The following is a 14,255-nucleotide window of genomic DNA, read 5'->3' on the forward strand; positions in this document are numbered from 1 at the left end:
TCCCCTGTCATGCACCAGCCTCTGGGAAAATGGAATGGCACAATGGACTTTTAAAAACCACACTAAGAGCAATGGGTGGTGGACCCTAAAAAACTGAGATACACATTTAACAAAGGGCACCTGGTTATTAACTCCAGGGTGCCTACCTAGCAGCTGGCCCTGACCAATCATACTGTAGAAGGGGATAAACTCATGAAAAACCTGTTGGGGAAGACGGTCTGGCTAAGGGTGTTTTTCCATATCCTGTGGGGTCATGCCTCCCATAAAAGGGGGCTAGTCCGAGAGGGGCAGTTCCCCATGGCTTCTGGATGTTCTGAATGCTCCAGTCTGAATGCAGGCTGAGCATCCAGTCAGTTGTCAGGTCACTGAAGTGCTATGTGTTATCACTGTTTTTGTGTTCTGTCTTAAATCCTGTTGTTGCTTCCTTCTCCCTGTGCTTAGTAAACTGTCCTTACCCAAACTCCACAGATTATCGCCTATTTCTCCACCACATCACACTGCAGGAGGGGTGAACAAGCAGCTGTGTGGTGGTCAGGTGCCTTCTGGGGCTGAACCACAACAACAGATTATGGTGCAGGTGACTTATTAGGGAACATTCATCATTTGGAATCAGAGCTCATCATCTAGATACACAGGTAAAGAGCAATTTCCCAGAGAGCCTGTAGATTCTCTATCTTGGAATAATAACAAATTCACAAGCTTAGAAGCATTGCTACTGTGTTTTGATCACTAGGGATGAATCTGTATTTCTTAGGTGTTAGTCTCTTCTGCTAAAAATGTCCTCAAGCTGATTACTTCAGAGAATGTTTATGATGCAACATTAATCTCCTAAAATACTGAACCCACTTCAAGCAGTTCATTGAGTGTTTTCTTGTTCTTGCTGACTTTTGCTGCTTATGGATGCATAATGCCATTATAAAATGTTTTCTGCCTCTCAGCAATCTAATTTTACTTTTTATATGTTGTATATACCCTGTGCCTATTTTGTTTATTCTCAGCTTATTTTAAGGCAAGAGAATCAGATCTCTACCCCACCAGGAAGACATCTCTTCCTTTGGAAAGCCATTGAGCAAGTGCAAGGAAGAAATTGTTTAATAGAGGCTACAGGGTATTGTAGGGTACAGAGTCACTGAGGTAACTGAGGGTTGCAATTTAAGAAGAGGGGCAGCTGTAGGGGAGGAGCCATCCAAGCTGGGGTGATACGGAAACAATCTCCTAGGCAATGGAGGGTAAGCACAAAATTTTAATAGCTCAGAAGGTCACAGTTAATTGCAACCAAGGTCACAGTGGGTGGAAGAGAGTTTTTTATAAACTATGTATTTATTGCTGTGCTTCATTTCTTACACACTTGAAGTTTTCTTTATTTTGAAAATTCAAATATTTTAATTCTAGTAAGGACTGTTCTGTTTTGAGTTTTGAAGCCTGCTGGTCTTGACCAGAGAGCTCTCTAGGACATCTAATTAGATGTACCTTAAAGTTCTGGTTGAATTAGAATCCATTTATAAAACCTAATTTTGCTATCTTCTCTTTCATCTGATTTTCTGTGTCTTGCTCTTCCTGCTAGGTTTAAGTACTCTTTCTTCTTTTTCTTTTCAAACTGTGACCACACTGTGATGTAAGATAAAACAACCTCAGATTATGAAGTAATTTACCTTAGGTACCACCATCAGCATAGATATGGTTTTGTTCCTTTTGATTTTGGGGTGAATTCACAAAGTGCTCTGTGCAGATTGTCGCAGTTGGTTTTTTTTCTGGAACTGGGACATAACCCTGCCCCATTAAAGCTCATTCGTTTTTTGCCAAGTTGTGGCATATCATAATGCCATATCATGTCATACCACGATGTCATATGATCTGTTCAATTTTCTTCCAAGTTCATCTATTCCAACATCTACTGCAATGGCTTTCATGTCCCCATGTTCCTGTAAGTATTTATCTGCTTTCAACTGCAAGATCTATTTTTTCTACTCTGCCTCTCCTCTGAAAATATAATCTTCCTCCTTGAGTTATCAAAAGCCAGTGATTCTCAAAATCTGCCCCGTTTCTGTCAATTTTGCTCTGTTCAGTCCTCTGCCCTCTGTGTTTCTCTCTTACAGCCTCTGTTACTGTTAATTAGTCCTGCTTTTGTCATTTTTGCCGCTTTCTTCAAAACTCCCTTTTGCTTCCCTCTTCCCCCCCTTCACCTTTGTCTCATAGCCTGTCTTCTACATTATCTCTTTAACAGCCTTATGGGTTTCTTGGACTGAGTTACCTTAAGCACAGGATTTTTAATTTATTTTTTTTATTCTTAAGTGGCTGTTTTTCTATTCTGCATTCATGGTTCTAAGTAGCAATAAATCTGCCTCCACAAGTTCATCTCTTTTCAGTCTGGGGTGGTAGAGGGCTCTGCATCGCCATTTACTATAATGTCTGCGTATGCAGTACTGTCTCAGTCTTGGTCAGCGGCAGGTCTGTCCTGGAGGCAGTTAGTATTGGCTCTGCTGGACCTAGGGGAAGCTTCTAGCAGCTTGTTGCAGAAGCCACCCATGAATCCCCCACCTCTGAACCTAGCCATGCAAAACCACAACATGAGCAAAAGAGAAAATATATTAAAGCAGAACTGTGTCAACAAATGTGATTGGGGAGATTTGGCAGCAGTTACTACACAGCAGTACTGCAGAAAGGCAGATACTTTTAGGACATGATGAGTATTCTATGCTTTTGGGATTCTGCTGATCTAAAACCATGGATAAAACAATAGGTAGAGTTAGAACAATACCCTTTATTAGGTCTGCTGTCCCAGCTGGAAAAAGTGGACAAGTTGCTGAGTTTACAAGTTCTTCTCTGAGCCTGAAATAGAAGCAGCAGATCTTCAAGCAAATAGAAGTTGAGAGTAGATGCTTTGACTTTAACTAGATTACTAGCAGTGAGGCTGTCATAAGAGAGTATTGGTACCTTATGTAATAGAGGATGTTAATAGTGCTCAGAGAATTGATGAAATTCTTTCCTCCTAGGAGACAGAGGAAGAGGGTGTGGAAGGGTTTATAAGCTGTGGAACATGAAAAGATTAGTTTTCAGGGCACAGGAAGTAATGTGCCATAAATCCAGTATCTCTACAGGTGGCGTATATTTTGTCATGGACTGGAATGGTGAATTTCAATTCTCAGTCTTTTCTTTGGTAGACAGTATCTGGGTACAGAGGTAAGAGGTAGCGAGATTGTTTGATGAGAAGTGCTCTCAGAGTGGGAATTAGATAAATGCTAGGTCATTAGCTGCAGATCATAGAATTATAGAATGTGTTAGGTTGGAAGTGACCTCTAAAAGTCATCTAGTCCACACCCCTGCAGTAAGCAGGCACATCTTTACTAGATCAGGTTGCTCAGAAACCCGTCAGGCCTGATGGGGGCTCCACTACCTCTCTGGGCAGTCTGTTCCAGTGCTCCATTGCCCTCATATTAAAGAACTTTTTCCTAATATCCATTCAAATCTCCCCTTTCCAGTTGTGGTGGTTTGACACTGGCTGGAGGTCAGATGCTCACCAAAGTCACTATATCACTCCCCTTTTCAGCTGGACAGGGAGAAAATATATATTGAGAGGCTTAGGAGTTGAGGTAAGGGCAGGGGGAGATCATTCAGCAATTAGTGTCACAGGCAAAACAGACTTAACATGGACTAAAAAGAAAAAAAATATCAAATTTATTAGATTTATTAGATAAAGAGAGCTTCCAGCTCCTCCTGTTTATTGCCCATGCTACATACATTAGTATAGATGCACTTCAGTTGGGCTAATGGCCCTGGCACTTTTTTGCAGGGAGAAGGCTTATGTCCTACCTGGCCATTCTCAGGAGCTTGCATGGTTACTAACTCATCAGTAACCTTTGCTTTTTTTCCATTGTATGGACCTCCATCCCCAACCTCCACTGAGATAGCAGTCTGATGAATCTCACTAGTGCACCATCCCACAAAAGTCAGCACTTCCCTGACAGGTTTATCTCTAGGAAATATAGTTTCATCCCCTTCCCCCTTCAAATCTAGTTTAAAGCTCTTTCTATGAGCCCTTCTAACTTTTGTTCCAGGATCTTTTTTCCCCTATGAGATAGGCATGCCCCATCAGTTGCCAGCAGACATGGTGATGTGTAAATCAACCCGTCTTTAATCAAAGAACCCAAAGTGCTGACTATGGCACCAGTCTTGGAGCCAGGCATTTATCTGTTGACTCTTCCTGTGCACCCTTTCATAATTCCTTGCAACTGGTGATATAGAGAACACTACCCAATCCTTAATGAGCCATCCCAAGGCCTTGAAGTCCTTCTTTGTTAACCTCAAACTACTTGATGTAATTTCATCACTGCCCACCTGAAAGATCCTTAATGGGTAACAATCTGAGGGTTTAACTAGGGTAGGGAGATTTTCCCATACATCCTTAACCCTCAATCCAGGGAGGCAGCAGACTTCCCTGTGGGAATAGGTGGCTGAGGGGCTGGTGCCACCGTAGGAACTTGGGGTTTTTCAATCACGGGGTGGTTTACTCAGCACCTGGCCTGATAGCAGCAGACGGGTGCCATCAGGCTCCAAGAGGGAAAAGAATCCTTGCTCAAGAGCTGGCAGGCCTCATTGACAGGGCTTTAAACTAGTTAGGGAGGGGGGAGGGGATATAGTGAGTAGGGTAGAGCTAGGGTAGAGCAAGTAGCCTCTAGCTTTATACTAGATGAAGAGGGTGAAATTCAACGAGATAGAGAAGGGCTTGAGTATGCTGAAATTCTACGAGATTGTAGGGAAATACCTCTAAAGTGTCCCATAGGAATTTCTGGGGACTCCTCAGAGGAGGTAGTATTGCTGACCCCCCCTTCCAGAACCTTCTCATGTCCCTCTAGGAAGCAGTGGAGGAAAACTTCAGATTCCTCCCAGAGGTTTGAGGGAGGGCTCCTCAAAAAAGGTGGTGAGTCAGAAAGCCCAGCTGAAGTGTCTTTACACCAACGCACGCAGCATGGGTAATAAGCAGGAGAAATTGGAAACCATGATGTCACTGGAAAATTGTGATCTAGTTGCAATCACAGAAACATGGTGGGATGATTCCCACAGTTGGAATACCCCTGTAGAAGGGTATCACCTTTTTAGAAGGGATAGGCTAGGTAGGAAGGGTGGGGGAGTTGCCCTCTATGTTAAAAAGTGGATAGACTGTGAGGAGTTTGCTCTGAGAAGTGGTCATGAACATGTTGAGAGCTTGTGGGTCAGAATTAGGGATGGGACTAATAAAGAACAGCTGGTGACAGGGGTCTACTACAGGTCACCTGATCAAAGAGAGACTGTTGATGAGGCCTTCCTCCTCATCAGGAGGCATCGCGGTCGCAGGCACTCATCCTGATGGGAGCTGCAAGAGATCCAGGAGACTCCTGGAGTCTATAGATGACAACTTTCTGGTTCAGGTATAGCACAGACCGACCAGAGACGATGCGTTGCGGGACCTGGTGCTCACCAATGTGGGGAGATCATTAAAGGTGTTAAGATTGGAGAAAGCCTGGGCTGCAGCAACCATGCCCTGGTTGAGTTTGATCTCAAGGAATGTGGCCCTGGCAAAGAATGAGATCAGGACCCTGAACTTTAGGAGAGCAAACTTTAGGCTGTTTAAGGAATTGTTGGCCGAGATCTCCTGGGAGGTGGTTCTTAGAGACAGAAATGTTGAGGAAAGTTGACTACTCTTTAAGGATGCCTTTCTGAGAGCTCAAGAGCTCTCTGTCCCTCTGAATAAGAAAGTGGGCAGGAGAGGCAGGAAGCCAGCATGTCTAGGCAAGGACCTGCTGGTCAAACTGAGGGAAAAGACAAGACAAGTACAAGCTCTGGAAACAAGGGTATGTTGCCTGGAAAGAATACAGGGATGCTACTCGGAATTGCAGAGATGGGATCAAGAAAGCCAAGGTGCAGATGGAACTGAACTTAGCAAAGGATGTTAAAAACAAGAAGGGATTTTACAGGTACATTGGCCAGAAGAGACAAGCCAAAGAGAGCGCACCCCCTTTTGTAAATGAGAATGGAGAATTGGCTGCAACTGATGTGGAAAAGGCTGAGGTACTGAATGAGTTCTTTGCCTCAGTCTTCTCTGGCAGCCAGGATTCTCATAATTCTCAAGTCCCAGAACCTTGCATCCCTGGACCTCTAGGTGGGAACCAGGGGAGTAAATCCCCCCCGCCACTGTAAAGGCAGATCAAGTCCGAGACCACCTCATAAGACTGAATGTCTACAAGTCTATGGGGCCAGATGATATGCATCCTAGGGTCCTGAAGGAGCTGCTGGTGTGGTTGCCGAGCCACTCTCCATCATATTCGAAAAGTCGTGGCTGTCAGGAGAGGTCCCCAGGGACTGGAAAAAAGGTCACATCACTCCCATTTATAAGAAAGGGAGCAAGGAAGACCCAGGGAATTATAGGCCAGTGAGACTCACCTCTGTGCCCAGGAAGATCATGCAACAGATCCTCCTGGATGACATGTTGGAGCACATGAGGGATGAGCGCGTGATCTGGGAGAGACAGCACGGCTTCATCAAGGGAAGGTCGTGCCTTACCAGTCTGGTGACCTTCTAAGATGGAGTGACAGCATCGGTAGATAAAGGGAAGGCAAAGATGTCATTTACCTGGACTTGTGCAAGACCTCTGACACAGTCCCCCACCACATCCTTACCTCTAAATTGCAGAGATGTGGATTTGATGGGTGGACCATCCAGAGCTGATCAAATCACTGCCCTCTGGGCAGATCTTCATCTACATCCTCAGTTACCTGCCCCTCAAGTTCTAGTGCCCCATACCTGTTGTATAAGGCCAAGTTGGGGGGGTGGGGGCGGAGCAGGGAGAGGGAGACCGGGAGGGGATTCACCAGTTTCATTAAACAGGGACCTGTCTCCATCCCCCCTCACCTCGTAAGTCTGGTGGCAAGAGGGGAGGCAGTCCTCTGCTTCCTCTGGAGCCTCCATGTGTTGTCTCTTCTTCATGGACTCCACCAGTTTATCTCTGCCTCACATTTCTTGACACTTCTTAGCCTTTCTACCTCCTCCTTCAGCTGTACCACGAGGCTGTGCAGATCATTCATCTGCTCACACCACACACAAGTGTTGTTATTGCTGTCCTCCAGAATGTGTGACAGGCTCAGACATTCCCTACAGCCAGAGGCCTGGCCAGTTGCATCCTTGTGAGCAGCTCCATTTGAGTCTCCTTATTTCTTCTCAAAACAGCTTTTTGCCAAGTGGAGACCATAACCTCTAATGCTACTAATACACAGTGGCTGACACCTACACACTCCTTACCTGCTCAGGACTCCCAGGTGACGCCCTCAAGCTGTTCACTTGGTCAGTGCACACTTGACTTGCACTGGAGCTAGTCTCTTTGGCAAGTGACTGTTGGTGTGTGTACACCTCGTTTAGAAGTCTACACAAGTAACCTGATAGTGTTGTTGCCACTGTTAGCTGTGCCCTGATGGTTGGGAAGGAGCCCTGTTGCCCATGCAAACTGCCTCGAGCAAACCACCGTGCCTCACACCCATTTGCCCGCTTTGTTTCAATCTCCTGTGGTTGCTCCAAACATGCCTCTTGCTGTGCCTGATTGGCTAGGCAAGCATGGGAGAGCCTCCAGGTTTTTGCCAAGGTCCTGGGTGGCTGCACAGGGCACCATGATCTCAGGAACCCCCCTGTACAGCAGGAACTCCCAGGGAGCAACCTCAATTGTTGCTGTTGCCACTGCTGCTCATCGCTGTGCCGACATGCACTGCTGTGTACATAATGATTGTTCAGTTTCACCTGCATAGTTATCAGTCTATCATTTGATGTGCTGGATGAGGTGTGTTACATTATGGAGAGTATGAGTGAGTGCATAGGGATCTTGCGGGTTACCTTCCTCATGAGGATAGTAAAGGTTTCTTGGAGTAGCATCTGGAGATGCTTGGTGTATGCTGGCTTTGGGGTCCTTCATGCTTTTATTGATGAGCTGACTGAGGCTGGGGCAGTTTGGAGGCTGAGGAGCAGTTCTTGGAAAAATACTTTCAGTGCAGGATGATCTTATTTTAGACTATAATTATGCCATTATTTTCTATGGACATTTCACAATCGCATCATAAAAGGCAGTAGATTTTGATTAGCTGGCAGTAGGTTTGATTTTGAGCTGGGGTTTTTTTTGTTTTGGTTTTGTGGGGATTTTTTGGGGGGGAAGATTTTTTTTTTAAATTCTGAAGCAACTTCTCATTCTTGTGCCTCTTGAAAAACAGGAGCTAGAAGAGTGCACCTTTGGTAAAGGTTCCCATTAGTCTTCTCCAGTGGCTGTGAAAAGTGTTCTCCTCCAGTAAATGTTATAGTAGCTGAAGAGCTGGTGGTGTATTACAGCTTTGATGTTTTCTGGGGCTTACCGTGGCTGTTGTTGAAGTTTTCTATATATGATATATACTTATATATGATGTACACTTATATTCTATATTATAGACTATATAGTATATGCTATGCGTCTTTTTTATGTAATCCAGTGACATTGGTCTTCCAAAAGCATCTTAATAGGTTGAGAGCAGTTAATGCGTTTACAATGGAAATCCATGAAGGTATCCAAATGTTTTGCTCTGATTTCCTTGATGCAGGCACTTAGAAACTCATTTTTAATGTTACAAGTTTTATTCTACTGATGGGCCACAGTCGTCCTGATGGAAACATTGCTTGTTGACAGTAAAGTGAGAATGAAACTGATGAGCCTGTATGTTTTGAGGTGGCATTGATACTGCTTTTGTAAATATTCAGAGCTTGCTTGGCCTGCCACTAGGTGTGGGTTGTACAGACTAAAAATATCCATATGGATATTATTGCTAATGGATATCCATACAGATATTGTTAGCAGAAACATTAGAGGAGGTGGGAAGGTGGTTTATAGAGGAAATCAAGTGTGTCTTCCTTTTAGAGACTCTTTGTATCCCACTCCCGAGGAATGAGAAGAAGAAAAATATGCCTCCAGGAGAAATATTTTACAGAGGTTTGCAAAATGAAATGAGATTCCTGTTCTGGACCCAAAAGAAGGGTGTTTTGCCTCTCTCTACCCCACTCTCCCTGTAAATCTCTTATCCTGCAGTGTGAGAAGCTTGGAAACCATTATTCTGGAGGGGTGATAGTGTATAAGAGGAGGAAGAAGGAGTTAATAGCAGCACTTTAGTGACTGTTCAGGGCATGTAAGGATCTTCTTTACTCATATGCAATTTCTGGGAACTTGAACTCACTGCTCTTGATTGATTAATAGCTATCAAAAGGCAGAACACTGACAGTACTGGGAGGTGTCTTTAGACCATGGTGCTAGAAAATGCTTCTCGTTCCTGTCACTGGCAGGAAGCTCACTGGTGTTGGCTGAGTTCATTGGTTTTTTGCCTGGCTGAGGAACAAGTGGCAGAGTGGAGAGGAGTAGCTGTTGAATGGTCTAGCCTGTGGAAAAGTGAGCATCAAGAAGAATTAGATTTCTGGATATACCCATAATTGAATACCCACAAAGCAGTTTGGTGACATTCTTCAAAAATTAAATAAAAGCTGAGATTAAGCTGTAATGCTCAGCAGTATACAGGGCTTGCTGCTTATCTTGTGGACCATGGACTATAAAAAATTGCTTTAGGACACTGAGTATGCACCCACCTTGTTCTATCTCACCACAGTTACTGATATCTTTATGGTTGTCTTTTCAAGACCTGGTGGAGGGGTCTAGGGAGTGAAGATGCCCTCGAATTTTGTTCTCATTGCAAATATGGCTTGCTTAGGATGGGGAGGTGTGAAAGAAGAGATCCCAGACAACAATTTCTGCTTCCTCCTGTCTGCTTTTCCATCTATCTGCTTCTAGCTGTTTCTGTCTTACTGCCTTCTTTCCTCTCCCTCCTTCCCTCTCCTTCAGGAGTTTCCCTTTTGCTCACACCTGATATTCAATCCCAGCAGAGTTAGTGCCTTTTGCTGAGATCAGACACAGCAGTGGGGAATCATGTGGCAGAGGAAGGTTGCTATAAATATAGTTAAACTCTGCAATCACTGCCTTTGGTCAGGAAGTGGAGAAAGTGATTGTGGGACAAGGAGGAGGAGGAGGGGCAGAGAGAAAGTGAGTGCAAGAGCAGGATAACTCAGAGTGGTCTGAGGAGAGAAGCAAGGAGAGGAAGGAGGGAGCAGAAGAAAGTGTGGAGGCCATGCTCTCAGAACATGAAGTGGTTCTAGGTAAAGCCCATAGTGGCTGCTTCATTGCAATTAAGAGTGAGGAAGAGTAGATGCATGGAGAGATCAGAGACCATGATACAGGAACACATCATTTTGGGGGGGGTAGACCACAATATGAATGTCTGCTTTGAGAAATGCACTCATTATGGGCTACCTTTGGGGGCAGGACGCAAGGCCGGGGGGACAGGGGATGACGTGCACTACCTGAAGAACTCCCTCAGCTATCCACAGGTACGGCTGGAGAACCGGGATGTTTGCAGCAGGACAGGTCTCCCTTGGGATGACATAGGCTCTCCAGGCTCCCAGAACAATGCTGGCCGAGCACACACCCCTCTCCATTCCCAATCCTGTCAACTCCCCTTAGCTTGCCAAGTCCCAGGTCAGGCACGGACTTTCAAGATTATACTTACATACAGGAAGGGTATCATCGTTGCAAATAAGCGATTATTTTCACCTGCCATGGACACAAAGAGAGTTAGAATGGGTAAGCTAGGATGGGGAAAATGTGTTTGTAACAGTACAGAGAAACTGCAGCTGCCCTCAGATGCATATTGAAACTAAGAAGAGGAGAAGACTGAATGCAAACAAAGAGAACAGTGAAGTGTGTAGATTGGTATCTACCTGCACAGCTGTATAAATGAAGTCATGCAGTGTTTTTTTCTGACCAAAAAGTGCTTCATGGTTATAGGCCCACACATTGATAGTTTTGGTAACTCTTAGGGCATCCATAAGGGATTTTCTAACCCTTAATCTTGATCTAACTCTTCCTTTATTTCATGCAAGCAGTAGTCCAGAAAAATATCTGGGAAGTAGATGTACTCTGGTTATGGCTTCTTGTTCCATTATCCTCTGTATCTCCTTTACATCTCTTTTTAGGACAGTGTCCTGCAAAGGGGAGGTTTTACAGCAAAGTCCTGGTGTCTGAGCAGAGTGGTAGGAAATAAGACTAAGCTAATGTAAGAGGGCTTCAGAGCAATAAACGATCCAATCAAATGATGAGTGAGAGAGTTTGTAAATGTGAAGGAAGGGATACATTGATCATCTCCTGAAGACTGTTGTGATTTAGTGATAAGAAAAAAGCCACATTTGTCACCAAGAAAATTTCTTCAAGTAGAAAGCATCCCAACAAGGATTATATGTGTCACATCGCAAAAAAATAGAGAATCATTTCCATGACTGTCATCAGGAATTTCTGAGAGCTTCCAAATGTCTCTTACGTGAAACTCTTCCAAAACTACCTCCCTGAGACAGAGGTCTGATCAGAGCAGTTATGCTTTGTTTACATTAACACACGGCAATGGTTTGGCTGCAGCAGTCAGTCAAACAGGGTGCGCATGGGGTGGGACAGGATGGAGAGGTGCGTGGGCCTGGCTGGAGCTAAACTCTGCTGGGATCCAACCTTTGAACTGGTGTTGAGCGTCAGCCCTGCAGCCCAGCCAGGGCAGGCAGCGAGGCTGGTGAGGATGGGATCTGGACAGGGGCAGCTGTCAGAAAGGAGACATCCTGAGCCCCCAGCTGGCCCTGGTGAGTGTCATGGCTTGGCTTGGAGGATGGCATGCACATGCCCCATGGGGTGTGAGTGGAGAAAAGCTGAGGGCTGGGGGGCTAAGTTGGGCTAGCTGGGTGCCACAGGAACCATTAGTGAGTCGGGGGCAGGAGAGAGCTACGGAATGCAAGCTTTGGCTCCAGTAAAATACATTAATGTACAAAACCATCCCAGTTCACATGTATCCACACAGTCAGCCAATCCCATGCATCTAAAACCACTCTCATGAGCAGGTGCAAATGACACTGTGCAGCAATACAACCTACCTCTGTGATCTTGCTACCTCACCTCAAAAATCACCTAGTTCCACACCCCTGTCATGGGCAGAGACACCCTCCACTAGACCAAGCTGCTCAAAGCCCCATCCAACCTGGCCTTGAACACTGCGAGGAAGGGGACAGCCACAGCTTCTCTGAGCAACCTGTTCCAGGGCCTCAGCACCCTCACATGAAGAATTTTTTCCAAATATCTAATCTATACCAAGGCTTGTTCTTTGAAGGAGAGGTTCTCAAATGCTGTCCTGGTTTTGGTCAGAAGCTCGGCTCTCAGCCGGGGTAAAACCACGACAAATGCACAACTCCAATTACACTCTGAAAGAGTGAGGTATAATAGCTGTTCTTCAGGGAGGTTGATAAACATAGGGGTGCAGTCAGTATCCTTCAAGCTCCCTTGAGATCTTGTTGACAAGGTAGCGCAACTGCCAAGTTTACTACAGATCCTTGTGTGAAATGTCATTGGTAAGTGCGTATTGCTAATTGTGAATATCGTATAACCAATTGCATTTCAATATTAGTATCTGAAGACAAAGGCTAGATTAGGTAGGTGGGAATTACAGAAGAACTGAAGACATGTGAAGACTTACCCAAATTTTGGGAGGAGGTATGCACTACCTTGTTGTATTTCTGAGCTGATGCTGCTTCTTTTTTCCTCTGCAGGCACTGTCAGTGGCTATGTGCCCTGTTAAGCATTCCTTGGCAGCAGAAGGAACAGATGCAGGACATTCCTGCAGTCTGTTTGATAGTGTAATACCTCTTAAAACCTTCAGAGATGTTTTACAGTCCTGCTGAAGTCTATGAGACAGCCCTGAGGATGGTGGCCTCATGCAAACTTTTTGACCTTCTTTTGTACCTTTGCTCAATCTTCATACCACAGCCAGCTCTTTCTCAGGATGTTAGAAAGTAATTAATATTCTGTGATCGTTTCTTGTACCCCACAGAAAGGAGGTTAAAAGGTTTTGGTGAGTTTGGAAAGAGGGAACCAGAAAGGAAAAGGGGGAAAAAAAAAATGAGCTGCATCTGTCTGAAAGTTTCTGTGTCTTTGTCTCCCTGCTTGAGTATGTTTGGGTTTGCACTTTGGATTGTTAGTAGATCTGCCTTTTCATCTTTAATGCTATTTGTGAAAGAGCATTTGCCTTACTTTTTCCTTTTGATCTCTCTCTTTTTTCTGCTCCTGTAGCTTTATGGCCAATACACAGACCAGATAACCGACTTTGCAGAGAAGGAAGCAGCAAAACTACTGAATAAGAAGCAGGCCCAAAAGAACAATGAAAGACCCCTGAAATCTGAGAGTCAAGTAGAGATCAAAGAAGAGCACTATTCCAAATGTCAAGGTAGGGACAAGTAATCTTTCATTACCCTATGACCAAATATTGGCTAGCCAGAGAGATCAGATTTAAGCAAGGCAAAAGACAAGAACATTATGACTGAGAAAAACCAGGAAGGAAGGAGAAGTAATCACAGTTGATCGAAAAGACTTTTTCATGTGAGCTTTTGATCTGGCTGGAGGCCAGATGTCCACCAAAATCACTCTATCACTCCCCTTTTTAACTGGACAGGGGAGAAAATATATATTGAGAGGTTTAGAAGTCAAGATAAGGACAGGGAGAGATCACTCCACAATCAGCGTCACGGTCAAAGCAGACTCAGCACAGAATAAAGGACAGAAAATTCTCTCATGTATTACACTGCAGTACACACCCAGTGACACCAGAGTCGGGTAATGAGAAGTGTGACCAGATCTTAAAGCACCTCCTCCCACCCCTCCTCCCACCCCTCCCTTCTTGGCAGACTACACTTTAGTCATGATTTCACTCCCTTCTGCCACCGCACTGTGGCTGGGAGGGGGGGAGGAGGAGGGGGGGGGAGGCGGGGGGGGGCGGGGCAGGGAATGGGGATTTCAGTCAGTTTCTCACAAGTTGTTTTCCTTCTTACTCAGGGGGTTGGGGGGGAGGGGGCGGCACTCCTGCTCCAGCATGGGGTCCCACCCACAGGAGACAGTCCTCCACACAATTCTCCAACTGAGTCCTTTCCTATGGGGCTTCAGCTCTTCACCATCTGTCCCAGCATGGGTCACTGCTGTGGGGCACAGTTGTAAAATCATAGGATGTCTCTGAGTCTCTCAAGCCCAGCTTGGGCTGCAAGTGTTGGCAGAGGCTTGCTGCCATGTGAGCCACAGCATCTCCTGTATGTCTCCACCTGCTCCAGCGTGGGGCCTCTCCACAGGCTGCAGGTGGGGTCTTGGCCTTTTCCAT

At 45.2% G+C, this 14,255-nt stretch overlaps 1 protein-coding gene across 1 annotated transcript in view; it reads left to right on the forward strand.

The window, feature by feature from the left end:
* Positions 1–10,293: 10,293 nt before the first annotated feature.
* CLCN1 (chloride voltage-gated channel 1) overlaps positions 10,294–14,255 on the forward strand; it is a gene marked incomplete at its 5' end in the record, with an annotated part of 33,103 nt that continues 29,141 nt past the window's right edge. The window contains 2 exons of the mRNA XM_084272237.1: positions 10,294–10,410; positions 13,181–13,334. Coding sequence (XP_084128363.1) covers positions 10,294–10,410; positions 13,181–13,334 — 271 coding nt within the window. The remainder of the gene's footprint in view (positions 10,411–13,180; positions 13,335–14,255) is intronic.

The sequence above is a fragment of the Gallinula chloropus genome (genome assembly GCF_964237585.1).
Source record: "Gallinula chloropus genome assembly, chromosome: 1".
NCBI classification, from domain to species: Eukaryota; Metazoa; Chordata; class Aves; order Gruiformes; family Rallidae; genus Gallinula; species Gallinula chloropus.